The 22,763-nt window shown below is 55.6% G+C and overlaps 9 protein-coding genes across 9 annotated transcripts; 7 read left to right on the top strand and 2 right to left on the bottom strand.

Annotated features, from left to right (window-relative positions):
• The first annotated feature begins 300 nt into the window (after positions 1–300).
• SCHCODRAFT_02628322 (NAD(P)-binding protein) lies at positions 301–2,433 on the top strand. The gene is made up of 9 exons (XM_003030997.2): positions 301–489; positions 540–610; positions 660–691; positions 751–965; positions 1,026–1,100; positions 1,162–1,220; positions 1,314–1,525; positions 1,620–1,722; positions 2,103–2,433. Exons 1-9 carry the CDS (start codon positions 341–343, stop codon positions 2,177–2,179), a joined length of 993 nt encoding a protein of 330 aa, XP_003031043.1. The 5' UTR covers positions 301–340; the 3' UTR covers positions 2,180–2,433.
• Positions 2,434–2,681: 248 nt separating this feature from the next.
• SCHCODRAFT_02628320 (uncharacterized protein) lies at positions 2,682–3,833 on the top strand. Its single transcript, XM_003030998.3, has 4 exons — positions 2,682–3,049; positions 3,098–3,396; positions 3,453–3,479; positions 3,540–3,833. The coding sequence occupies exons 1-4, from the start codon at positions 3,008–3,010 to the stop codon at positions 3,784–3,786; spliced, it is 615 nt and encodes a 204-aa protein (XP_003031044.1). The 5' UTR covers positions 2,682–3,007; the 3' UTR covers positions 3,787–3,833.
• A 258-nt stretch (positions 3,834–4,091) lies between these two features.
• Positions 4,092–6,012, bottom strand: SCHCODRAFT_01126959 (uncharacterized protein; the record flags this gene model as incomplete). Its single annotated transcript, XM_003031411.3, has 16 exons — positions 4,092–4,348; positions 4,414–4,449; positions 4,496–4,562; positions 4,618–4,626; positions 4,685–4,702; positions 4,763–4,813; positions 4,864–4,902; positions 4,965–5,081; positions 5,133–5,190; positions 5,239–5,312; positions 5,369–5,450; positions 5,543–5,571; positions 5,624–5,720; positions 5,775–5,827; positions 5,877–5,886; positions 5,941–6,012. The coding sequence occupies 16 exons, from the start codon at positions 6,010–6,012 to the stop codon at positions 4,132–4,134; spliced, it is 1,029 nt and encodes a 342-aa protein (XP_003031457.1). The 3' UTR covers positions 4,092–4,131.
• A 614-nt stretch (positions 6,013–6,626) lies between these two features.
• Positions 6,627–9,011, top strand: SCHCODRAFT_02628312 (cytochrome P450). Its single transcript, XM_003030999.2, has 10 exons — positions 6,627–7,133; positions 7,194–7,319; positions 7,374–7,411; positions 7,466–7,587; positions 7,649–7,732; positions 7,790–7,886; positions 7,940–8,045; positions 8,094–8,207; positions 8,256–8,430; positions 8,490–9,011. The coding sequence occupies exons 1-10, from the start codon at positions 6,921–6,923 to the stop codon at positions 8,945–8,947; spliced, it is 1,533 nt and encodes a 510-aa protein (XP_003031045.1). The 5' UTR covers positions 6,627–6,920; the 3' UTR covers positions 8,948–9,011.
• Positions 9,012–9,419: 408 nt separating this feature from the next.
• SCHCODRAFT_02668568 (cytochrome P450) lies at positions 9,420–11,669 on the top strand (the record flags this gene model as incomplete). The annotated part of the gene is made up of 13 exons (XM_003031000.2): positions 9,420–9,455; positions 9,504–9,811; positions 9,868–10,051; positions 10,098–10,154; positions 10,207–10,298; positions 10,349–10,430; positions 10,482–10,509; positions 10,564–10,640; positions 10,689–10,760; positions 10,812–11,190; positions 11,245–11,392; positions 11,445–11,529; positions 11,583–11,669. 13 exons carry the CDS (start codon positions 9,420–9,422, stop codon positions 11,667–11,669), a joined length of 1,635 nt encoding a protein of 544 aa, XP_003031046.1.
• A 624-nt stretch (positions 11,670–12,293) lies between these two features.
• On the top strand, positions 12,294–14,949 carry SCHCODRAFT_02628305 (cytochrome P450). Its single transcript, XM_050345465.1, has 15 exons — positions 12,294–12,444; positions 12,495–12,805; positions 12,854–12,888; positions 12,936–13,016; positions 13,065–13,132; positions 13,185–13,241; positions 13,293–13,387; positions 13,441–13,522; positions 13,573–13,600; positions 13,653–13,729; positions 13,784–13,858; positions 13,906–14,194; positions 14,254–14,557; positions 14,605–14,689; positions 14,739–14,949. Exons 1-15 carry the CDS (start codon positions 12,406–12,408, stop codon positions 14,826–14,828), a joined length of 1,716 nt encoding a protein of 571 aa, XP_050199545.1. The 5' UTR covers positions 12,294–12,405; the 3' UTR covers positions 14,829–14,949.
• A 673-nt stretch (positions 14,950–15,622) lies between these two features.
• Positions 15,623–17,953, top strand: SCHCODRAFT_02628300 (cytochrome P450). Its single transcript, XM_050345464.1, has 10 exons — positions 15,623–15,922; positions 15,974–16,099; positions 16,154–16,191; positions 16,242–16,366; positions 16,420–16,503; positions 16,553–16,649; positions 16,707–16,818; positions 16,870–16,986; positions 17,041–17,215; positions 17,272–17,953. The coding sequence occupies exons 1-10, from the start codon at positions 15,731–15,733 to the stop codon at positions 17,718–17,720; spliced, it is 1,515 nt and encodes a 504-aa protein (XP_050199544.1). The 5' UTR covers positions 15,623–15,730; the 3' UTR covers positions 17,721–17,953.
• Positions 17,834–18,707, bottom strand: SCHCODRAFT_02628298 (uncharacterized protein; the record flags this gene model as incomplete). Its single annotated transcript, XM_050345463.1, has 1 exon — positions 17,834–18,707. Exon 1 carries the CDS (start codon positions 18,532–18,534, stop codon positions 17,836–17,838), a length of 699 nt encoding a protein of 232 aa, XP_050199543.1. The 5' UTR covers positions 18,535–18,707.
• An 85-nt stretch (positions 18,708–18,792) lies between these two features.
• On the top strand, positions 18,793–22,747 carry SCHCODRAFT_02628288 (uncharacterized protein). The gene is made up of 12 exons (XM_050345462.1): positions 18,793–19,565; positions 19,616–19,693; positions 19,995–20,066; positions 20,326–20,381; positions 20,431–20,512; positions 20,602–20,698; positions 20,850–20,971; positions 21,060–21,160; positions 21,219–21,320; positions 21,390–21,552; positions 21,619–21,731; positions 21,781–22,747. The coding sequence occupies exons 1-12, from the start codon at positions 18,825–18,827 to the stop codon at positions 21,869–21,871; spliced, it is 1,818 nt and encodes a 605-aa protein (XP_050199542.1). The 5' UTR covers positions 18,793–18,824; the 3' UTR covers positions 21,872–22,747.
• Positions 22,748–22,763: the final 16 nt, after the last annotated feature.

The raw sequence follows: 22,763 nt of genomic DNA, 5'->3' as shown, positions 1-22,763 counted from the left end.
TTCTAGGACCAACGCAGGCCAAAATAGTGAAATAGAGCCGGTCATTTGCCTGAGTGAAGGTCCCAGTCGAGTAGAGCTTGAAAAGACAGTCGACTACGAGCTCATGTCCGACAGAGACTGACCAAGCTATCCTGGAGTTGCTCAAAAGGTCGAAGATCGTTTATCGCGCACGTTGAGCCGCCAGAAGACACGCAGCGGTGCCAGAACATCAGGAGAAACATGGTGGGAGAAGCCAAGCAGCGGAGATCGGGCCGATCTCCCGCCACGCGCAATCAAGATGCGGCTCAAGCGCGGTCGTCGCTCTTGCCTTCGACACCCGTGTGCCTCTCCCCTTCCTGCTATGTCCTCAGTCATCCTCGTCACCGGCGGCACGGGCCTCGTTGGCCAAGGCATTCGACACGTTATCGAGACGGAGCCTGAGGGGTCGCGCTTTGGGAAGAAGCCTGGCGAGAAGTGGATCTTCCTGAGCTCGTCCGAGGCTGATCTCAGGTGTGTGGTTTGGCTTACCTCTTGAGTGTATCCGACTCACAGCTCTTTAGGGACCCTGCGCAAACACAGGCGCTGTACGACAAGTACAAACCCACTCATGTCATCCATCTCGCTGCCCTTGGTACGTCCCCAGTACCCATCCTCCTCCACCTATCACTAACCTATCCCAGTCGGCGGCCTCTTCAAGAATATGAAATACAAGGCAAGGACTTCACTCAACCTTCCTCCCGCCCAGCATCTCATCATCACCTCCCTCCCCAGCTCACCTTCCTCCGCGAGAACATCCTGATCAACGACAACGTCCTGCACGCGTCGTACAAGAACCAGACGCAGAAGCTCATCTCGTGTCTCTCCACCTGCGTCTTCCCCGACAAGGTCGAGTACCCGCTTGATGAGAGCAAGATCCATCTCGGCCCGCCGCATGAGAGCAACTTTGGCTACGCGCACGCGAAGCGGATGGTGGATGTGCAGAATCGGTGCGTGCTCAATTCTACATACTCTTTGCGCTCATCTGACGCGTACATGCACACACACAGCGCATACAAGGAGGAGTTCGGTTGCAACTTCACTTCTGCGATACCAACGAACGTGTTCGGCCCCTACGACAACTAGTATGTTCAACTATGCCGTATGCCCTACTTATCGCTCATCCACATCGGATTTCCCCTCCAGCGACCTTGAAGACTCGCACGTTATTCCGGGACTGATCCACAAATGCTACTTGGCGAAGAGTACGTCCTGTTCCTCGCTCGGGATGTCTATTGACAGACCTTGATCCCCGCCCTCCCTGTTTCATACACGCAAAACTAACATCCAATGTTCAGAAAACGGCACCCCCTTCGTCGTCTCCGGGACCGGCAAGCCGCTGCGGCAGTTCATCTACTCGCACGACCTCGCCAAGTGCTTCATTTGGATGCTACGGGAGTACGACTCGGTGGAGCCGGTAATCTTCTCAGTCGGCGAGGACGAGGAGGTCAGCATCAAAGATGTTGCGGATGCGATTGTGAAGGCGATTGGGTTCGAGGGGAGCTATACGGTGAGTGTTTGTGGTCTTAGTATATCGTGATGTCCTATTTTGTGATGTCCTATATCGTGATCTACGCTCGAGCGCTGACGACTCTTCGCCCCAGTTCGACACCACCAAAGCGGACGGCCAGTTCCGCAAGCCAGCGTCGAACAAGCGGCTCGTGTCCCTCATTGGCCCAGACTTTAAGTTCACGCCGTTCGAGAAGGGTGAGTCGTGGTATCTTGTTGGGGGTCTGTCTTCCCTGCTTTCTATGCGTGCGGTCCAAGATTCTGGGTCTTGAGAGTCCGACCCTTCTTATCTTGCGAGGTCCGAGTTTCAGCTCTAAGCGCCCGACGTTCGGACCGGTACTGCAGGCCCAACCTTCGGCCCAGCGCTCTGAGAACGAGCTTGAGCCCGGCGCGAGTTGCACGGCATGCTGCTTGGCGAGAGGACTCCGAATTCCAGGTACAGGCGCAACACCGGGACATTGACCCCGAGGGTCGCCGTCGATCCATGTTTCTGGTCTTTTTGTCCAAGAGGCGACTGTTGCTTCTGTCGCACGATCACGATTTTGGCATATCGGGCATGCATGCTGACACTTCTGCAGCGCTGGACGACACCGTAAAGTGGTTCGTGGAGAACTACGACACAGCGCGGACGGGGCTGAAGAAGAAGGCTGCTTAAGTGTTGTCATGCCGCCACCAGCGGCGACCTGGATATGCGCTGGGCCCATGCACCAGAAGTGTACTTTAGACGTTATGTGCGACGACGAAGATGATGATGCACCCTTATGAGTTGACCATGACCAAGTTGACGATTCTTGCACGTTGATGATGGTCGAGGGCGATTCCGGTCGGCGCGCAGGTACGTGTGGGCTCGCACAAGTTTGCCACAAATGTTTCTTGTTGTGCCTTTCTATGTTCTTTGTCGTAGTTTTGGTACGTCTATCAATCGGCTCGAGCGTACACGATCTGATAGTCCTCCTTCGAAGCTGAATGACCGGCGCTCTGACATCGTAGGCCTACGGAGTCCTACTGGGGCAGACAATTTCTCAGAACGCTTCGACCCTCGGCGAGAATGCATGAAATCATTCGGCCCGCGCTCTGTGTGTCTTGAAAGTATGAAGGCTAAGGTCTTGACTCTTCATCCTGTCGGTGCAGCTGTTCGAGAATGTGGCACATGCTTTTATTAGCCGATGCTTTGCCACAAACATTGATGTGCTTTTGTACCCTTCGGAAATGACCGCGAACTGACATGGTGCTTGCAGGAGTTGTCATAGTCGCACTTGGTCTTTTGTCAGCGTACGCACGATCATACCTGGTCTATGGAAGCAGACGGTGTGTTGTGCTCGGAGATACGCCCATTGACCATTCAAGCCAGGACCGCGGCAAACGCTCTGCTGGGGCCTACTAAAGCGCGAGCACGGGCCTCAGTTGACCATCGCACTGACCTCCAGCTCCCCTATAAACTGCAAGCCTCGTCGAGCACGAGCCACCCTCACCGAAACGCACGATGCCCGGATATTTCACCAACGCCCAGACCGAGCTTGACTCCGTACGTCGATCGGGCCTTTGCCACATTCCCCCTCTCACGCCCCTCCAGTCCGCCGATGACGATTTCAACCTCGACTTCAGCCGCGAAGTGTCCAAGAATGCTGACGCGCTGCTGTACTACTACATCGAGAACCCCGGGTGCAACGGCCACTGCATGTTCGAGTGCTTAGCGTGCCGGCTGAGGGACGACGCGATGCCACATTTTGGGATCAATGACAGCCTGTCAGATTCTGAGATGCAGCCTCCCACTGAGCGCAGTGGATCGGCGGCGAGTGTACAACCGCCTACCGCAAGCCCCAGCATCATGAAGTGCGGCAGAGACACGCCGCCTGTGTCCTCGCCGACGAGGTACGCCACCTTTACTGCCAACTCATCTGGTGCTCAAGTTGACGTCGATCCAATAGCCCGCGCAAGAGAGTCAAGCAGCAGCCGTACGCAACAGTTGCTTGTCAAAATCCGAGCCATCGACGCTGACAGATCCCGATCTCTAGACCCACTTCTCCTTTGCGCCAATCGACGCGCGTGAGTGCTGCTGCTGCTGCTGCTGCGCATGCACAAGAAAAGCCCACAGAGGCGTCTACTCTCAGCGTGGGCCTCAAAGAGGTTGCCTGGAGGTCGCATAACCAGTATGGCTGCATGCGCTGCCCTGAGACATACAAGAAAGCGGATGACATGCAGAATCATCTGAGAAGTGTGCACGGTGTCCCTCTTCGGAAGGGCAGATGGGTGCAGAAGTGAAGGAGTAGCGTAGGCATGTCAGTACAGAGTATCTGGAAACAAACGACGAAATCGTTTGCTCGTAACGTTCGAGTTCTAGGACTGACCATGCGAGGACATGGAAGGCAGTCACTGTTCGACTCATGGTGCTTGCAACGCCCAGGAGTGGAGTTCCTCATCGCCTCTTCCAATCACGAAAGGCCGAGCCTTCAAGCCTTGATGGATACCTAGCAAGTACAGTGGCCTCGATAACACTAGAAAATAATCGTGATGGCCACGGGCGGGTTTGACCCGCGCCTCGCGAACTCAAGTATCGCCTCACCTATGTAGATCCATCACCGCTACCGGCCCTGTCCCGGCCCTTCATCATTCATCACTGCTGTCGTAGACCTGCAGTTCCCCAAAGCTCCTCGACGTAACCTCCGAGAACATGATACTCTGCTCCTGCGCTCGCAACCGCGCGGCCGCCGCGGGCACGACGAAGTTCATGCCCGACAGCTCCTGCGTGCTCGAGCTGGTGACCGTCCGACTGTACGACGCGATGTAGTCGTCGGAATTTGCGGAGCGGATGTTCAGGAGGATTCTGCGAGCGATTTATACTGGTCATCGGCGGAGACGGGGGCACAATATGGATGCGGGAACACGCACCGAGAACCAACCGTGACCTGCAGGGACCGCATGACGCTGGGAAGTGTGAGGGAGCGTATGATGTAAATACGTAGGTGCTTACCTGGTCGCAATGTAGGACAGAGAAACCGGTGCCGCAATCCAAACGAGGAGATTGGCGATCGAGATGCCTGAGTAAGAGTGTAAGCAGTGCAATGTGCGAACGAGAGGCCCGCGGAGGCTTACACATGACCACTGTACGGAAACCACGTTGATACGCCAGTCCATAGTCGAAATGGGTTACGATGCTCACCGACGTAGTACATGAATCCTGGTTATCCGTCAAGCGGGTCAGCAACGATCCTGTAGTAGATCTCGCAAGATGACTGACCATCCCGATAGAAAACTTGCACGAGCTTCGACTGGCTCGTCATCCCAACGACTGTGCGCGTGTTTTGAGCGGGCGAAGCTACATGCACTGAGGTTCCTTACCTGATCCGTACGACTTGCGGAGGGTCAAGATGAAGATTACTGCAGGCGTCAATATCAGAATTGACTCGATACGGAACGCGACTGTCCTCCTGACCACTCACCAGTCTCGGTGAAGAAAAAGGGAATCCAGAACGCTGTCAGTAGTCGCCGGCATATGGGAGACGCGCAGTTCGCGGTGCAGCCGACCTGGATCGGCGGCGGGAAGGATGGGTTCTGGACTGGAGACGAAGATCAGAGGATAACCAGTATGCGGTGCCTTTGCCACTTACGCTCTACGACGTTGACGCTCAAGTAGAGACTCGCGCCCATCATGGTCGCCGCGCTAATCTGAAGGACGGTCAGATAAAGACAGGCGGAAGTGGATGTGGTACCTACCGCACAGAAAAAGCTCAGCAGCGCAAGTAGCGCCTTCGAGCGGTAAAGGGCGTAGGTCCGCAGAACGAGGATGACTGGTGGGGGCATTCAGGTCGATGCAGGTGTGATAGACAGCGAACTATGAACTTACACTCGACGGACGTGAGCGAAGCAATGCCAAGAAGGTTAGGCGGCAAGTATGCGCGCTTGCAGCTTTTGTCGGGTGATGAGTCCTTACGGAGAAGAATTATCAATTCGTATCCTTACAACTATCAAGCAATTGAAGTCAGCGATGACAGCGAGAGCGCCTCAGATTATACATTACCTCGAGAGAAGGATGCGGCGAAAGTTGATCTACGTCGCAAGTCGGTCAGCGAGAACCGCGAAATCTCGCAGAGATTCGTACAGTACAAATCGAAGGTAAAAAGGATAGGCGCCACGTAGCGATTGACGAGGAAAAGATATTTTCCGATGGATCCCTTTCCTGACCAGATGGTAGCTACCTATATAAGATCACACTTCAGTGGCGTTACCGACTGACTGACGGAAAACATTACCTCTTCGGACAACGTCAGGAGCATATCGTAGACCATGACCGTCATCGAGGCGACTGCACGCAATCAATACCCGCGGAGCGACGCTCGGTCGGTACGACGCACCGTAGGTGTACTAACAGAATTTCTAAGTATTTGTTCAGTGATACAATTGCTTGAGGGACCTCACCTTCGAGTCCCGCACATTCGAAAGTGCAACGAAGGCCGCTGCGAGAGCACTCTCGTCTGAGGCTGCGGCCATGGCTTGGAAGTAGCGGTATGATGCACGACCCGCAGTTCGCGGACGTAGCTTATAGAGCTCCAGAGGGTGTATCAGGTTCTCTAGATGATCAGCAAGGTGTCGCTTCTGTCGAGGAGGCAGGATAGCTCACAATACTCGGATCTTGTCCGCTAAAGCGGACCCCAGTGTGAACAGCTGCCGCTATATTCGCGTGTGTACTGTATGTGATAGCGCCGCGCCTGATGCGTCTTATATGGCAAGTATTCAGTACCTCCGCGGGCCTGTCCAGGTAGGACTCGTCCGTGTTCTGATCATTCTCATGGTGTACGCGAGCGCCTTTGGCTCGTGAGCTGTACATTGTCCAGACGTACGTACTGGCCATGCGTTAAAGGTCTTCTCACGGTGAGGAGCTGTGCTTGGGCAATACGAAGAAGCAGATGGCCTTGATTCGGAGCTTTCTTGGGAGCTAAGTCATGCACAGGTCACGATGGCCCTGACATTGAGGACGCGAATGCAAAGTCGGAGAGGGGTGCCATAAGTCCGTGGGAGTAGACGGAAACAACCGAAGCGTGAGTAAATCACCGGTCTCACTCTCGCGATCAGCCATCAAATCGATATGTTGTTCAGCACGTCCATGTTCATTTCCGCCTCTGCGCGCCAGACGCCCTCTTTCATCACCGCTGATTGTCCGTTGGAGCGTACGCGGGTTACACAAAAACCAACTATATCTTGATCACGCTCATACACTTGCGAGTCCGAACTTCTATGAAGGTCGTGGAGAATCACCGGCGGTGCAACTCAGCACCCAAACGCATAGCTATGCTCTTGATATGCTTCATCGGCCATCCGAGATGATATATGTGTATTGGTCTCGCCTCTCAGTCCGCTCCATTTGAGTGGTCGTTCGCCATTAGTCGCCCGCTTTCAACATGGACTTCGCCAGCAATCATCTCGTCGTCGCAGCAGCAGGAGTGGCCCTGGCCATACTTCTCCTGCTCATTCTCCTTCGCAGAGCTTGTACTGACTGCTCGCGCGGCGAAAACATACCCACCATCGAAGGGAATGGCATCCTTGGACCCTACGTCGGCGCGGTCAAATTCCTCTTCGACTCTCCAGGGATCATCAGGCAAGGATGCGACACCGTACGGCGCACTCTTGCTCGCACCTACACTTCTAAGTATCTGACTGAAGAAATACTCCAGTACAAAGGTCGCACTTTCCGCGTTCCGGAGCTCACCCACTGGACCGTCGTCATCGGGCCCTCGCTCGTTGGCGAGTATCTGCAGCTGCCGGACAAGAAGGCGAGCCTGCAAGAGGCCGTCAACGAGGTGAGCTGACTTCGTTTACGAAAGCACAAGTAAGACTCACAAGTAGTTCTATAGATGCTTCAGGCGGAATATACGATAGGCCGGACCGTCATGTAAGTCGACACGTCTTCACTATGTCGAATCTCCACTGAGTAGTTCTTGCCCAGCTCAAATCCCTTTCATATTCCCCTGGTGCGCAAGCTCGCAAGAGAGCTAGACGGCTTTGTCCCCAGCGTGCACGAAGAGCTTGTGCACGCTATTGACCACGGTCTTCTACCTTCAGCAGGAGGTCAGTAGTAGTATGACCTGAGGCGCTCAAATGGTCATGCCGCTCATGTTTCGTCATATAGAGTGGATACCTATAACTGGCTTTACGTTCATCTTGCGCGCGATCTGCCAGGCCAGCAACAGGGTCTTTGTTGGCTCGCCTCTATGTACGTCTCCCGCACTTCCCAGTATGTTAACCGCTGACCCTCGATCCCCATTTATAGGTCGGGACGAGCGCTTCACTAACTTATGCGTGGGGTACTCGGAGGAGGTCGTGAAGGTCGCCGCCGTCTTGAATATGCTGCCTGTTTGGTTGAAGCCGTGCGTTTTGCCCGGTCTCTTGTTCGATTCTTGCCCATATACGCGTCCTCCAGATTTGCAGCGCGCTGCTTTGGCATCCGCCGTTATCATAGGGAGGCCGCCACGCTCCTCAAACCACTGATTGAGGAGCGGCGCGCAGCTCAGGAGGGCACCAAGCGGGTACGTTTGGAGCCATATGCGAGGTGCTTGCGCTGACGGTCGATCCAGAACGACATCCTGCAGTGGCTTGTGGACAGGGCGAGCGCAGAAGAGAGCGATACGGAGAGCCTGGCACGCCGTGTCTTGACGCTTAGTTTCGCAGCACTACATACGACGACGTTGGTGCGTGCCCAAGCACATAGTGAAGGCTGGCTGACTGACAAGCGGTAGACTTTCACACACGCGCTCTACCACATCGCCGCGAACCCAGCATATGCCGAGGCCCTACGAGAGGAGCTCCGGACGCTGCAACCTCATACCGAGTGGACGAGGGCTGCGCTGAATGGGCTGCCACGCATGAACAGCCTTTTGAAGGAGACTCAACGCTTTGAGGGCTTAGGATGCTGTACGTGGAACAAATTATCCTCCAACAGCTGGTAGACTCACGTCTTTCCCCCACCCAAGTATTCCTCGCGCGAAAGGCCCGCGAGGCGTTCACCTTTTCGGACGAGACAGCGATTCCGAAGGGAACCTTCATGGCAGTCGCGGGCACTGCGGTACACTACGACGCAAACGCCTTCAACGACCCGACGGTGTTCAATCCCTGGCGGTTCGTGCCGAACAGTGGTAACGGAATGGGTAGCGCCTCCAGGAAGTTTAAGGACGACCGTGACGCTACACATCCGGCGGCCGTTGATATCACTCAGACCTCGCCGACACACCTCGCCTTTGGGCACGGACACACGGCGTGCCCTGGGCGCTTCTTCGCCGCGCTCGAGATGCAGCTGCTCCTCGCGCATCTCGTGACGAACTACGATATCAGGTTCGCTGGCGATGGGAGACGGCCTGCGAACAGGTGGTTCTCGATACACTGTGTGCCGGATCCTGGGGCGAAGCTCTTGTTCAGGCGAAGGAGTCATTAATCACAATGTGTATAGTTATTCGGAGTAGGGTATGCAATGGTATACAAGGAAAAAGAGTTCGAGGTAAGGGCTGCTTGATGTTGGTATGATGTCGACGAGGGCACGTGGCGCATCAAATGTGGTTTTACCCTTGTCCTCATTCAGCCATCTGCCGTCCGCCAACAGCTGGCGAAAGCTATGGCTTCGGTTCCAGTTGTTATAGAGAATGCAACTGAAGCATGTATACGTTGATGGGACCATCATACATTCATCAAGGTCTTCGCAAGGATGTCGTACCCCAGTTCGCAGGACCAGACAGAATGAAAGAAGACAGCGCCAGCGCTACGGCGATGTCGGGCGATTTGTCACTTTCCAGATGCAGCCTCCACTGATTCCAGAAACTCGGGAAGGCTCAGATAGTGAAGCCGTTTTCCGAAGTGCGTCGGCGCTTGCGTGGTGATCACACCCACTTTCCACCTCCTTCTCTCCCGTCATGGGCATTGTGGTCAAAATCCTTCTCGCAGCCTTGGTGAGTCAGCTCCTTATAACCTTGAATACCATGCTAACTCGCGTTCAGGTCAGCCATTATGCGATTTTCAAGCGCTTTGAACTCGACGCCCTGCGCTTCCTCGTCCTCGTAGCGGCGAGCAACGTGGTTCTCGTTTCGTACTCTTTGGCTTTCACAGACAGCTGGCTTCTTGCGCTGCGCCAGTTAACCTCGATCAACGTGCTCTACTTCGCCCTTCTCGGAGCGTCAATCGGAGCCTACCGCCTGTCCCCTTTCCACCCGCTCTCCCGCTACCCAGGCCCGCCTCTAGCAAAGCTGACAAAGTGGTACATCGCGTACCACATTGCGAAGGGCGAGCGACATCTTCTGCTCAAACGGTAGGGCTATGTAGCTTTGCAGAACTCGTTTAGGTGCTAAGTGATATCTCTGGCAGACTCCACGAAGTATACGGGAGATGGGTCCGAATAGGCCCCAACGAACTTTCAGTCAACGACCCGGCTTCCATCCGCCCTATTTATGCACAAATGTACCGCGGGCCCTCGTATCAAGGCGCGCCTGTCGACGCGGATGCACTTACGACGATCCCGAACAAGGAGCAATATTCAGCGCGACTCCCGGTACGGTTGACCCCTCATGCGCCAGCGTTACCTGATTCCTCCTCAGGCGTGGAGACGGGCCTTCAGCGCCGAGAACGTCAAGAGCTTCAGGCCTCTGGCCGAGGTCTGTCCTATGACATGTGCTCGTCAATCCCTTCGAGTCTGACGGACTATAGTCGCGCACCAGTCAATTGTTGGGCATCCTTCATCGAAAAAGCGAAAAGGGCGAGACCATTGACATCTCTCACTGGATCTCGATGTGGGGGATGTAAGTCTCCTGGTCGCGAGGGTGTTTTGCGAAGCTCATCCTTGCCAAAGCGATATAATGGGGGACATGTCCTTCTCTGGGGGCTTCGAGAAGCTTTCGGCAGGCAAGGACGAAGAGGGATGGACCGACATTGTGCGTAGAGCATGCGTAAGCGATGCAGTACCCTTATGAAGTCCTTCGCAGGTCCTGGCGGGTGTCCTTGCTGTTGGTGGTGAGCAAATGGAGTCGCCTTCTCGATAGTTCAGGCACGTCTGACCGTCTGTAGTCTTGGGACAGGTTCCGTACATGCGCGACATCCTCCGTCTGGCGCCAACTCCAGGGCCTATCGCGTCCTTCCAACGCGTAGGTTGTCGCGTCTCCTGCAACGTTTTTGTGCTGACATCTTCGTAGTTGACAGCCCAGAAAGTCAGGGAGACGCGTCGCAGGCAAGCTGGCGTGCGCGCCGATATCCTCAGTACTATCGTACGAACGCCATTGTTATTCGACTCACGCACCATCTGACCCACCTACCAGCAAAGCGCTGAGCCCGGGGAATACGAGCTATCGGAAGCGGAAGCCGCGTCGGATGCCTCGTTCCTCATCGTCGCGGGATGGGACACCGTCAGCCAGTGCGCGACGACGCTCTTTCGACACGTCTTCGGGGATCGTGCGGTCCTGAATCGCTTGAGGACGGAGCTCGTGGACGCGTTTGGTGACGACCTCGATTTGGATCACGACACGCTCCTCCGTCTTCCGTACCTCGACGCGTGCGTGCTGGAGGCGCTCCGGATGGTGCCTCCGGTTGCCGCGGGCCCGCCTAGGACGAGCGGTGACGTCGGATACACGGTTCTGGGCGAATACATACCGCCCAAGACCGTTGTTGCATGTCCGACGTATACGCTCCATCGAAGTGGTTAGTTGAAAGGCTAAGAAGATCGTCAAAGGTGCTAACATCAACATCCATCAGAGGAGAACTTCACAGATGCGGAAGTGTATATCCCGGAGCGCTGGCTCGGGGAGCGTCCTTCATTCGTGCATAACACGGAGGCGTTCGTGCCCTTTTCAAGCGGGATAGGGATATGCCTAGGAAAGCCTGTCGCACTCTTCAATTTGAAGTAAGTCCTCGTTCGAGGCATTGATTCCGGGGGTGGCTACTAATTATCGTAGGCTCCTTACCGCAAATATCATCCGGGCATTTGACGGTGACTTTCCCGAGGGCTTTAGCATTCTTGAGTTCGACGAGTCGTACAAGGTACGTCTGTCTGTCTTCGCCACTTGGATCCATCTGACTCATTGCCCACGAAGGAGCATAATCTCTGGCGGCATGGGCCGTTGATGATACGCCTCCGTGCACGAGGGCAGGCCACAGGTCCGACTTTTGCTCAACGCTAGGTGACTTCTGTCAAACACTGGGTATCAAGGGCCGGAGCTGTGCATAGTGAGAAGCATGACAGTCTACCTCGCTTCGCTCCCAATAGGATCCTTGGTGTCCGGGGACTGTTCGAAGCTGATCATGGGGAATGATGCACTATAGCGCCGCCGTTCGCCTGTGATTGTCCGTGAGCCATGATTTGGTGCGATCTCGGGCGTGCGATACATTCTTGCGAAGTCGCGCCCATCCCATGTCCTTCGTATGGATGCAGTTCCGGGACATAGCAGACTTGATGATCACACATCACCGCGCATCGTACATGTTGATGCGGATGTGGATGCGGGGGTCAGTACCATGGACTGCTGCTCAGGCGCTCATCAAGCTCACCGTTTCTGCAGGTCTTCTCTGTATATGCCACAGCGATGAAAAGCACAGCTCGGCGCCTTCGCGCACGATGGACCTATGTGTGGCTCCTGTGAGTATTCGGAAGGCACCGAGATGAAAGTATTCAGGGTGTCGAGTGGCGCCTCGGGTGTACATATTTCGGGTCCTCGCACGGCCTACGGACCATCTTGCGCTCTGTCAGATCGAAGCCATGAAGGTCCGCGTGCAGGTCTGATGTACAATCTCCCTGGCTCAGCATGCTCGATATGGTAGCAAGATGCCCGAGAACGGATGTTGTACGAGAGGTATATGTGGGCTTCAACCTGCTGAGATGATTGCACTTTCACCTCCTCAGATCCCCCAGCGTCCACAATGGATCGCCTACTGCTCATTTCCATCTTCCTCGCCCTGGTCAGTGAGGAGATTATTGACAAAGCTCTATCGCTGACGGAGCTCTTTAGTTTATGCACACCGTGTTTCGGACCTACGAACCTTCTGCGATGACAGTGGTGGTCACCAGCACCGTGTTCTATTTAGCCGTCATCACTCATGCAGTTTGGCGAGAGGGGTGCACGCTCATCCCGGCATGTCTGCGCGCCTCGATCCTCAACACGGCGTATCTCGCGACGCTGACGTTGTCTATCGCCCTCTATCGACTTTCGCCCCTCCATCCCCTCGCTGCCTTCCCCGGTCCACGACATGCTGCGCAGACGAAGTGGTGGATGGTCCACCGCATCCTGCTCAAGGGCGGTCGTCATCAGGAGCTGCAGTCGTAAGCTCATTCCTGACTTCGACCCCATCGCCCTTACGGTTTTTGTAGATGTCATCGTCGGTACGGGCCCTGGGTCAGAATTGGTGCGTCGCAGGGACTTGCAACGCAACAATCCTCATCACCCGTCTAGGTCCCAACGAGCTGTCCATAAACGACCCAGCCGCCATCGCGCCCATCTACACGAAACTTGACCGCTCGAACTTCCACAAGGGTACGTCGCATTTGCAGTACAGGACTCCTCCATACTGATATAACCTAGGTGCGCCTGCCAAAGGTGACACGATGATCACCGTCACCGACCGCCAGCGCCACCTAGAACGGCGCCGGGTATCTAATTTCGCTTGCATTTCTTGGATTGCCCTTTGACCTATCCTCGTAGACGTGGACACAGGCATTGTCTGCAAGAGCGCTAGAGACGTATGGAACGTATGCTCAGGTATTCATACTACCTTCCTTTGTTTGCGCCTGGAGCTGATTCTCGCCTCAGATGCGCGTCTTCCAACTTCTGAACCATATGGACTTGGATCGACGTGCCGGGCGCACGCCTGTTAACGTCGACCGCTGGGTTAACCTATTCTTCATGTGCGTGGCTCGTTACGATGTTGTACTAGTGAGTAAGCGTGACCCATCCCAAGGGATCTTGCTGGTGATATAGGCTTCTCTGGTGGCTTTGAGACCATGCGAGATGGATACGACAAGGAGGGTTGGATGGAGATGGTAGGTACCCTGCACCCGATGGCTCTGCTTGCAAGCTCACAAGTATCTAGCTTGGAATGGGTGTTCGCTTCGTCAGTTGTGCGTACTCCGCTGCTATTGTCGGCACGTCAAATTGACACTTTCCCGATAGCCATGGGACAAGTGCCCTGGATGCGCGACATATTCCAGCTTTTTCCACAGCGCGGCCCTATCGAGACATTCCATGCCGCGCGTGTCCTTTTCTCACCGCTCACTTAGTTGACTCACGGTTCTCCCGTACAGTTTGTCGAAGCAAAGGTCAAGCAGATCAGGGAAGAGACAGCGAAGACAACACGCGTTGATATCATGGGCACGCTCGTAAGTCGACTCTGCTATAACCGGGGACAAGCTTTCACGGTCTCTAGCTCGATGACGCATCTGGGGCGGCGTCCCTGTCCAACGACGAAGCGGTGGCGGACGCGGGCCTCATTATAGTCGGTGCCACGGACACAAGCGTGCAGACCGTGCTCACGACCCTCCGCTACCTTGCGACGGATCCCTACCGCCAACGCAAGCTTCATCATGAGATCGACGCAGTGTTTGGCATGGACCACAGGGACAAGGTCTCAGTCGACATCTCTGAGCTTGCACGGCTACCTTACCTCAATGCGTGCATCAACGAGTCTTTTCGTATACTCCCACCCGGACCCTTCGGTGAGTTCTCGCTCAAGCGCCTGCCGCCACGCGATGCTCATTTGTGGAAATGCATGCAGGACCGCCGCGCACGACCGGAAAAGAGGGCGCGCTCATCCTTGGTCGTTGGATCCCGCCAAACACTACCGTGCATGTCCCCGTGTACACCATGCACCGGGACCCCGCGAACTTCGGCCCTCTCGCAGACGTGTTCATTCCCGAGCGGTGGCTATCCGAAGCAGAGCAGGTGGAAATGATATCAGCTACGAAAGATCCCCAACTCACACTGGCCGCTCTGAGCCCATGCAATCGCCAGGCATTCATGCCATTCAGTGCTGGGTACGCGAACTGCGTCGGTCGTGCGCTCGGGCTCCAGAACGTAAAGTAAGTGATATTCCCAACATGATTGTTCTGTGTTCAACGGCGCCCAGATTGACCGTCGCAGCTATCGTCCATCACTGGACGATAGCGCCGGAAAGCGGGTTCGATGCGGCCAAGTATGACGCTTCTTTCAAGGTACGGGCCTTTGCCGCTACAACCGCCAGCACACTGACGTGGAAAAAAGGAATATGGACTTTGGACCCATGACACTCTGCGCCTTGATCTTATTCCCAGAGCAGCGCCTCGACAGGTTCCAGATGGTCACGGTCCTTGAGCATCGATACTGCACAGGCATCGCTTTTGGCCTCCGATATGATTCTCCCCCTCGAAAGACTGCAGATGTATGTGACTGGAATAGATATTTATTGCTCAAGAGAGGATAATGATATGGCCTCCGCGCATGCTCGTTGATTGATGAAGGGCTCAGCTGCAAAATCGCGCTCGCCTCTATGATGTGGGCGCATATTTACTGTGCTTTGGCGTTGCGGCAATTGCCGATGAAGCCCGTGAATATCATTTTGGATCAGGCTCTTCGTATTCATACGCCAGCATCAGACCCTACATATTCTGAGGATACTCCGTGCCATGATGCGCAGAATTCTCGAGTGGATTCTCAATCGTCTGCCTTGGAATTTCCTCGCACGCTCGTATGCACCCTCGGTTCCCAGGCTGGGCGGCAGTACGAGAACTCCATACTCCGTGGAGTCTGCATCTGCGGCGCACTAGCAACTTGAAATGCGATGGCTCGACAGTTCGGCCTTCTACTGATCACACGGACGGCTAATACAGGATACTCTTGACGTTCTCGTCTCATCAGGCTAGACCAACGGTGTCGGTCAGTCTGATCTTTCAGCTACTCCGTGCACCGAACTCTGAACAAATCGCCCATCTGAAGCAGTGTCGGGGGTCCAACAGGACACTGCTTACCCCATGTATCGTGCTCTTCCCTCGACGGCGTCCTCGACATCTACATGAAGTACATCAACATCGCAACATGCTTCTCTGATTGGGCCATGCACTTGTAGCACTACGGTAGGTTACGCATCGCTCTGCTCCTCCATATCAACCTCAAAGTGATCACCATGCTGTACCACTCCTCATACCAAGCTCGTCCGCTCCCCGGCGTCGCAGCCTACCTCTGCAGTGAAGCGACGCCCCACCTTTCTCACTCGAACTATGCTCCTCGCCGTCTTCGAACTTGCCGCAGGCGTGGCTCTCGCCTTCGCATTGTCGCGTTCATTTCGCAACACGCAGCAGGACTTGTCGTCCATCCCCGCGATCGGCCCTTCTCACTGGCTGACCTCCTGGTTCAGCGCGCTCAAGGCGATCTTGTACATGCAAGACTACATCCAGGAAGGATATGAGAAGGTACGCTTGGTTTCTGGTGCTTGTTCCGCGATTAATCACGACGCTGCTCAGTACAAAGGTCGCGCGTTCCGCATTCCTGAGATGACGCGCTGGGTGGTGGTCTTGAGCGGGGATCTCGTGCACGAGTACGTGCGTCTCCCGGAGACCACAGTAAGCTTGAACGATGCCATTCTGGAGGTGCACCGTCGTCAGACATCTCTAGCTAAGTCAAAGCTGACACGGACTGGGTAGCTCATGCAAACTGACTATACGATGGGCAAGACAGCGGTGTACGTCTACGGTTACGGCTTTACATCAACCTGACTGATCTATCTCGCAGTTCCAATCCGTATCACATAGCCCTGTACCAGAGGCTCACGCGCAAGCTCGCGGATATCTTCCCTTTGATGCACGAGGAGGCCAAGCGAGCGCTGGACGATGCTTTACTCGTCGATACACGTGACGGTGAGGATGTGCGAGGTCCACGTCTGCGCTGACTTACACGATGTATTCATCAGACTGGCAATCCATCGACGTAAATCAGCTCGCGAAGGAGGTCGTGTGTAGCAGCGGGAACATGGCTTTTGTTGGACCTCAGCTAGGTCGGTCCTTCGTCATCGAACTCAGCCAAGAGCTGACGCTTTCCAACAGCCCGAGATCCCCGCTATGTCGCGGTCTGCTGCAAGTACTCTGACACTGTAGCGATGGCTTCGGTTTTGCCCAATTTCTTCCCTGATTTACTGAAGCCGTAAGTCGCGATCCAACTAACGGGTCATCGCATTCTGACCGTCCGAGCCGGTCGTAGCCTTGTCCTGCGCTTCTTCGCCGTTGGGAGTTACGTGAACGAGATGGCGCGTCTACTGGGCCCAATCATCGAAGAACGACGGCAGAATGCAAAGGAGGATGGTCAGAATGAAGTAAGTCACTGCCGCCGTGCACCGACGAGGCTGGCTGACTGCTTCTTGCAGGATGATCTACTGCAATGGCTGATGGAGAAGTCCGACGATGACCCTTACGAGCGTACGACAGAGGCACTGAGTCGTCGTATCCTCCTCACGAATTTTGTCACCGTGCCCGCAACACTCGTGCGTATCTCGCCCCCCCTCGTCCCTGAATTGCAGGTCTGATACGCACTCAAGACGTTCACTCATGCTATGTATCACGTCGCCGCGAACGCAGAGTACGCGAAAATACTGCGCGAGGAAGTGGCGTCAGTTGTATCGGTGCATGGATGGTCGAAGGACGCCATGGACCGGCTGTATCTGATGGACAGCCTGTTCAAGGAAACAACCCGCTTCGATGGCCTGGGTGCTCGTGAGTTGACGACCTTGTACGCCGCCACTGCGTTCTAACTAACGTGTGCTCGCCAGTCACGCTAACAAGGAAGGCCCGGGAGACCTTCCAGCTCTCGGACGGCACCGTCATACCACGCGACACGTACGTGACCGTGGCGAAGGCCTCTATCCAGCACGACAAGGCCTACTTCAGGGACCCCGACACCTTCGACCCTTGGCGATTCGCCAAGGCTGCCGAGTCTCGCGAGAGCGGCCTGCGCGAGAAGGAGGACGAGCTGGTGTATACGAGCGCCACTGACCTCGGCTTCGGCCATGGTAGAACGGCGTGCCCCGGACGCTTCTTCGCTGCGATGCAGATGAAGATGATGATGGCGCACTTGGTCTACCACTACGAGATCACCTTCGCACCGGGTGGCGCGCCTGGGAGTACAAGGCGCCCAGGGAATAAGTGGTTTGCGGGTCACTGTATCCCTGATCCTGGGGCCAAGTTGTACTTCCGAAGGCTAGCTGACAAGGCACTGTAAATCCATGTCGAATTGGAGGTAGGATATGGCTATGGCTAGTAGCCTGGTTTGATACTTACCGATCTTGCCACCGTGTTCTCGACAAATTTGTTGTATCACACGCGTTGGGAGTCCACTACAGGAACATGTCTGAGTACCCGTAGGGTGAAAGCAAATGCATAGATAACACAACCATTAGTCGAGTAGCGATACGTATATCGTTGAACCAGAATTTAACGTGCAAGATAGGATGATATTCGAGGGCGCCGGGAAGATGTATGAGACGATGCGATTGGTACTTCGCTGACCAAGGACGATATGAGAGTTTCATTGAAAGAGAGTAGGGAATGGTCGACCTTGAAAGAGAGAGGAGAACGCCCCGAGGCCCCGACCAACAAACAGAAGCAGAACATAGAGAAAGCGGGCGACTTTCAGTCCTCAGGAGGTTGCATGGACATCTTGAAAGACTCGAGCTGAACGATCCATAGGTAGACGCTAGACCGCTTTGCGAAGAAGGTAGAAGATCCGGGGCCGCATTTGCTGACGTGAAACTTGAACAGTGAATGAACAGGGGAGCTGTACTGCAATTGCAGATAGCGCACGTCTGACGTATGCGTTTACGAGGTATACCAGGAGAATTTGCGTATGACGGTCTCTGAAGGGCTCGGTGGTTGTGATTGTGTCGCAACTGTTTTACTGTCAGGTAGCACCCGAGCGCATGCGCTCTATCGAGACCAGTGGAACGATGGCAGAGCTCGTAATGGTACTCCTCGAAGATGGAGTGGATCGGAGAATATGCCGAGGATGAAGACTGTTTACCAGCGGAATTGCTCATTTGTCGAGGAGGTGGAGCGATAATTTCACCGAGAATTGAACGTCTTCCCGAGAACAAGAGAGCGTAGGATGGTCAACGAAGACGAGAGGAAGGGGAAAGGGGGACGCGCAGAGACAAGGGTCGAATTCCCGTCCCCGTCGCTGTCGGAAGCGACGTCGGCGGCGTCGTCCACGATGGTGGCGGGTAAAAAGTGGCGAGGCACTGGATCGACGGGGATGGGTGACCGTTTTGTGTGACATCATCACGCTTCGCCTCATCGTTTGTATTACAGACTTCCAGTTCTTGCCACGATGAGCAGCCGATACAGCGCGCTGCCACCGTCCTCCTCGTCGGGCGACATGAGCTCGCCGTCAGCGTCGTCCGCGTACATGTCCCGCGCCGTCGCTAACGGCTCCGTCGGCGCCGGCTACGGGCCCTACTCCTACCATCCACCCTCCTCAGCCGGATACCCAGCCAACCCGCGCTTCTCCTCCGCGAGTACCGGCTCGGACGCCAATTCCACCGCGCGTCTCGCCCAGGCGTCCGAATCCCTCCCCGCGAACGCGTATTCGTCAGGCCCCGACGCCGACGACGCCCTCCACGACCCGCGCAAGCTCGACACCTCCTTCACGCCCTTCTCCGCGCGCGGCTGGGTCAACGCGTTCGCGCTCGCCGCCCTCGTCTCCGGCCTTCTCATGCTCTTCCTCGGCTACCCGATCTATGACGCCGTTGGCCACCCCGCCGTCGCCTACTCAGGCTACAACCTCGGCGGTATCAACGGCTCGGGCCAGATCCCCGACCTCAACCTCCGCCAGCTCATAGACCCGGATACGCCAGAAGACGTGCTCACTCGCAAAGGGAACGACGGCAAGTCATATCATCTCGTCTTCTCCGATGAGTTCGAGCAGGAGGATCGGACGTTCTACCCTGGCGACGATCCGTATTGGGAGGCCATGGACTATCATTACTGGCCCACCGGTGATCTCGAGTGGTACGACCCCAAGGCTGTCACAACCAAGGCGGGAAAGCTGGTCTTGACAATGACGCAGCAGGTGCGCCCCCACCCATTCCTCATCGATGCTTGTGCTAACATGACCCACAGTGGACACACGATCTCAACTTCCAGTCGGGAATGCTGCAATCTTGGAACAAGTTTTGCTTCACAACAGGATACGTAGAGGTGTGCATCCCGTCATTCTCTATCCTCCTTTCGACACCTTCCTCGGTTACCGATCTCGGAACGCATCGCCACCCCGCCTCCTCTTTCCCACTCGCCTCCGCTTTTATATAGGAAACCATCGTTGGACATGGTAGACAGCTCGCCAAAGGTGTTGAGCGTCCTCTTTTCCTCACTGCACACCGGACAATACCCTGCTGGCGTTGCGGCTGTCATCGTGAGCCACAACAACGGAGTGTGGGATCATCCATCTCTTCTCTTTCGCACGCCCGCACCATGTGGTCGCTCATCCACCGTCTTATAGGTCAAGCTTTCCCTCCCGGGTACGCACGCCAGCCCAGGTTACTGGCCCGGCGTTTGGACCATGGGCAATTTGGTGAGTTGGGAGTTCATGAAACGCGCAAGCAGCCTTCATCAGGTCTGCGGTATATCTGCCTTCGCTGCATGCCTCGAAGCGGTCCGATCGTGAAGAAGCCCGCTCAGTTTGCCCTGAGTGTTGCTAAAAATGATCTATGGGCTCGTCTTGAGCCCAACGGCTGAAATTGCTATGAGGGTTTTGGCCGCCCGCTCTGAGCAGATCCGCTGCGCCCATCTGATGGTGTAAGGGAACGCTTTAGCTCACGATGTCTTGGTAGGGCCGCGCCGGCTACGGTGCGACTACGGACGGCATGTGGCCATACAGCTATGACGCGTGAGTCGAGGGAGTCCGACTCGTCGACCCTGGCTTACGTTCTTGACAGATGTGACACTGGCGCGCTTCCCAACCAGACGAACACGGATAAAGGCATCGACACGAGCGAGAGCGGGCCGAATGGGGACAATGTGAGTGCGTTCGTTACGGTGGTCGCCTCTTTGGGGATAGTTCCAGGTTGGCGGCATCGTGCTTGAATAATGGCTAAGCCTCATCACAGCTCTCCTGGCTTCCCGGTCAACGTTTGAGTGCGTGCACATGCAAGGGCGAAGACCACCCAGGTCCGTCGGGAGGAAGCAATGGCGGGAGCTATGTCGGTGAGTGGGACGATATCCATGTTCTAGTTGAGCATTTGTCGAGCGTTCTTCACGATGGTCTCCCTCGTATCTGCTGCGTTGCTGCCGTCCCGGGTGGTCTCATCGATACTGATCATGATATCGTCCTCGGTGCTGAGATCTTGCTTCTTAGGTCGCGCAGCCCCAGAAATCGATATGCTCGAGGCGCAGATTGACGTCAGCAACTTCCGAGGGCAGGCGTCGCAGTCATTCCAGGTCGCGCCGTTCGATGAGAAATATAGGATTGTCGAGGATGTGAGTGTTGTCTAGCGCGTGCCTCTTCTGCATGTCTCGCCAGCTTCTATGGGAGTTATTTGCGCATACTGACGCATGACCCTTCCAGGTATGCACGCTCTACGACGAGTCCATCACGGAGTGGAACTCGTATCGGGGCGCAAATTTGCAGCAGGCGTGCTCTGCATTGAGCTACTTCCCTGATGATGCGTGAGTAAACCCATCATTTAGCTTTTCCCAGCATGACTGGCTGACGCTGAATCGTCAGCTACAATGAGGGCGTCACCGTGGACCAGGACCAGTCTGGCATGACTGTTGGCATGGAGTACTGGAGCGACCCAGATAACCGTGATGATGGGTACATCACCTGGTACGTAGCGCTCGCTATGCAGGCTGACAGCGGTGTCAGCAATCATGAGCTGTGCTAAGCCAGCCGCAGGTTCATCAACGACAAGGCAACCTGGACGCTTCCTGCAACGGCCATCCCTGCGCGGTCCGATCTCGACATGTCGCAGCGACTGATTGCGGAGGAGCCAATGTACATGGTGCTCAACTTGGGTATCTCGCCGGGTTTCCAGCAGCAGGATTACGAGCATATGGAGGTGAGGCTGCTTCTTCGACAACGGCCCTCTACGACTTTGAGCGTGTTGGCTGATCCTATCCGTCAGTTCCCTGCGTACATGCACGTCGACTACGTGCGCGTGTATCAGCGGGACGACGCGCCGGATGAGTACATTGGCTGCAGCCCGCCAAGGCATCCGACGAAGGATTACATCGCTGAGTGAGTCGTGATTTGTGGTGTCGCGACAGTCGACTGACCGTTCTCGCAGCCACTTGAACGCGTACATGGACATGAACCTGACAACATGGGACGCGGCGGGGTACTCTGTACCCAAAAACGCGATCTTGGATGGGTGTTAGAGGGTTCGCCCACTCTTTGTCTCTTCAGAGGAAGGGACGAGAGGAAGCCGGTCCTGCTGAGGAGGACGACACCCACCAAGCCAAGATACACCTATCGCAACTTCATCCAAATGCCGCCTCGCCTTCATCACCGTCACATCGCCACGCTAATGCCAGCACTGCCGAGTTCTATGTACCATCATCGTCTGTTCGCAGGGATATGCCTGCCTCTTCAGGTGTTCCATTGTCGCCACGATATCCCACTGCACGTTACCCATCGCACGGTCCATCGTTACCCACTACCAGGATCACCGTCGAGTACCCGTCCGCACGGTCGACATCAACCACCCGCACGGTAGACTACCATCACCCCATTCACGATACTCATACATGCACCGTACTCATATCCCATCCATTCGTCCTCGTAACCCGTCCATTCGTCCTCGAACCCATCCACGCTCGCTGCTCGGACAGCCCTACTATTCTTCGTATTTATTTACCTACCTCGCGCGCTGCACGGCGGGTCGATGGGGTGGTGGTCGGTCGGTTGGTGGTGCTGGAGACGGACTTTGTATGCCGACGCCTTGCTTTGTGCCTCAGCACCTCGCTTCGTGCCCTGGCACCTTGCTTAGTACCCTGGCTCCTTGCTTGGTACACTGGCACCTTGCTTAGTACCATGGCGTCTCGTCTGCGCCTTATTCGCGGCACATACCTACATCCTTTAGATACCGACCGCTGCCTACCTACGCAGACCCGCGGACTGCCTAATGACGACTCGCGCTCGCGATGCGACGCTGTTGTATGATGGGGGGATGATTGGGGCCTTCAGGCCATTCCATCGGCGGGCTAGGCGAGGGTATGCATGCTTTCGAAGTCTGAAGGTTGACGTGGACGGGCGAAGTCTGCTTGCGAT

This window comes from Schizophyllum commune (assembly GCF_000143185.2).
Source record: "Schizophyllum commune H4-8 unplaced genomic scaffold SCHCOscaffold_7, whole genome shotgun sequence".
Classification (NCBI taxonomy): domain Eukaryota; kingdom Fungi; phylum Basidiomycota; class Agaricomycetes; order Agaricales; family Schizophyllaceae; genus Schizophyllum; species Schizophyllum commune.
The sequence above is the reverse complement of the archived record's forward strand: the minus strand, read 5'-3'. Positions and strand labels throughout refer to the sequence as shown.

Bases quoted from the DNA above. Each gene is read 5' to 3' on its own strand.
- SCHCODRAFT_02628322 (XM_003030997.2), top strand. From the start codon at position 341: ATGTCCTCAGTCATCCTCGTCACCGGCGGCACGGGCCTCGTTGGCCAA. The intron at 611-659 runs GTACGTCCCCAG...AACCTATCCCAG, and splicing joins CATCCATCTCGCTGCCCTTG to TCGGCGGCCTCTTCAAGAAT. The intron at 966-1,025 runs GTGCGTGCTCAA...GCACACACACAG, and splicing joins ATGGTGGATGTGCAGAATCG to CGCATACAAGGAGGAGTTCG.
- SCHCODRAFT_02628320 (XM_003030998.3), top strand. From the start codon at position 3,008: ATGCCCGGATATTTCACCAACGCCCAGACCGAGCTTGACTCC. The intron at 3,397-3,452 runs GTACGCCACCTT...TCGATCCAATAG, and splicing joins CCTGTGTCCTCGCCGACGAG to CCCGCGCAAGAGAGTCAAGC. The intron at 3,480-3,539 runs GTACGCAACAGT...CCCGATCTCTAG, and splicing joins AAGAGAGTCAAGCAGCAGCC to ACCCACTTCTCCTTTGCGCC.
- SCHCODRAFT_02628312 (XM_003030999.2), top strand. From the start codon at position 6,921: ATGGACTTCGCCAGCAATCATCTCGTCGTCGCAGCAGCAGGAGTGGCC. The intron at 7,320-7,373 runs GTGAGCTGACTT...GTAGTTCTATAG, and splicing joins TGCAAGAGGCCGTCAACGAG to ATGCTTCAGGCGGAATATAC. The intron at 8,046-8,093 runs GTACGTTTGGAG...CGGTCGATCCAG, and splicing joins CTCAGGAGGGCACCAAGCGG to AACGACATCCTGCAGTGGCT.
- SCHCODRAFT_02628305 (XM_050345465.1), top strand. From the start codon at position 12,406: ATGGATCGCCTACTGCTCATTTCCATCTTCCTCGCCCTG. The intron at 12,806-12,853 runs GTAAGCTCATTC...CGGTTTTTGTAG, and splicing joins CGTCATCAGGAGCTGCAGTC to ATGTCATCGTCGGTACGGGC. The intron at 13,601-13,652 runs GTGCGTACTCCG...CTTTCCCGATAG, and splicing joins GGGTGTTCGCTTCGTCAGTT to CCATGGGACAAGTGCCCTGG.
- SCHCODRAFT_02628300 (XM_050345464.1), top strand. From the start codon at position 15,731: ATGCTCCTCGCCGTCTTCGAACTTGCCGCAGGCGTGGCTCTCGCCTTC. The intron at 16,367-16,419 runs GTGAGGATGTGC...TGTATTCATCAG, and splicing joins ACTCGTCGATACACGTGACG to ACTGGCAATCCATCGACGTA. The intron at 16,819-16,869 runs GTAAGTCACTGC...TGCTTCTTGCAG, and splicing joins AGGAGGATGGTCAGAATGAA to GATGATCTACTGCAATGGCT.
- SCHCODRAFT_02628288 (XM_050345462.1), top strand. From the start codon at position 18,825: ATGAGCAGCCGATACAGCGCGCTGCCACCGTCCTCCTCGTCGGGCGAC. The intron at 20,699-20,849 runs GTGAGTGGGACG...CTTGCTTCTTAG, and splicing joins CAATGGCGGGAGCTATGTCG to GTCGCGCAGCCCCAGAAATC. The intron at 20,972-21,059 runs GTGAGTGTTGTC...TGACCCTTCCAG, and splicing joins AATATAGGATTGTCGAGGAT to GTATGCACGCTCTACGACGA.